This window comes from Plasmodium gonderi (assembly GCF_002157705.1).
Source record: "Plasmodium gonderi DNA, contig: Pgo-contig_531, whole genome shotgun sequence".
In the NCBI taxonomy this organism is placed as follows: Eukaryota; Apicomplexa; class Aconoidasida; order Haemosporida; family Plasmodiidae; genus Plasmodium; species Plasmodium gonderi.
In genome coordinates this window covers 613-1155 of record NW_021629372.1, presented here as the reverse complement: position 1 = coordinate 1155, position 543 = coordinate 613, and the positions used below count along the sequence as shown (strand labels likewise).

At 18.7% G+C, this 543-nt stretch overlaps 1 protein-coding gene across 1 annotated transcript in view; it reads left to right on the top strand.

The window, feature by feature from the left end:
• Positions 1 to 458: 458 nt before the first annotated feature.
• Positions 459 to 543, top strand: part of PGO_003730 (variable surface protein) — a gene marked incomplete at both ends in the record, with an annotated part of 697 nt that continues 612 nt past the window's right edge. The window contains one exon of the mRNA XM_028691357.1: positions 459 to 488. Within this exon, the coding sequence (XP_028547158.1) occupies positions 459 to 488 (30 nt within the window). The remainder of the gene's footprint in view (positions 489 to 543) is intronic.

Genomic DNA, 543 nt, shown 5'->3' with positions numbered 1-543 from the left:
ACGTTTTATAAGGAACATTATTTTGGGAATTAAACTTAACATATAGCATAATATTAATAAATACATTATTAAAGAAATATATATTTTTAAGAAATAATTACAATACATATTAAATAATATCATTACATTAGTTCTATATAATATAATAAATTTACACATAACAAATTACATATGTTTAGCAGACAAAATAAATAATATATAAGTATAACTGCTTTAAATTATATAATATATTTCCTTAAAGATTAAGAATGTGCAACTGTAAGAAAAATTGAAACAGTAAACTTATAAAGGAGCACTAACCTCACAACACTCATTCATGACAACCTAATATAAGACATGAACCAAAAATGTTATATCTACTTTATTTTAAGTCTATAATATTTATTAATTATATTATATGTATNNTATATATATGAAGTATCATAATGATGAAGAGTTTATGAATTATTTTGACACTTATGTTAATAGAATATGTTCGCGTAGTATATGTTTTTTCATTATACATAGAATTATTATAATTATATAATTTTTATACATAATGAA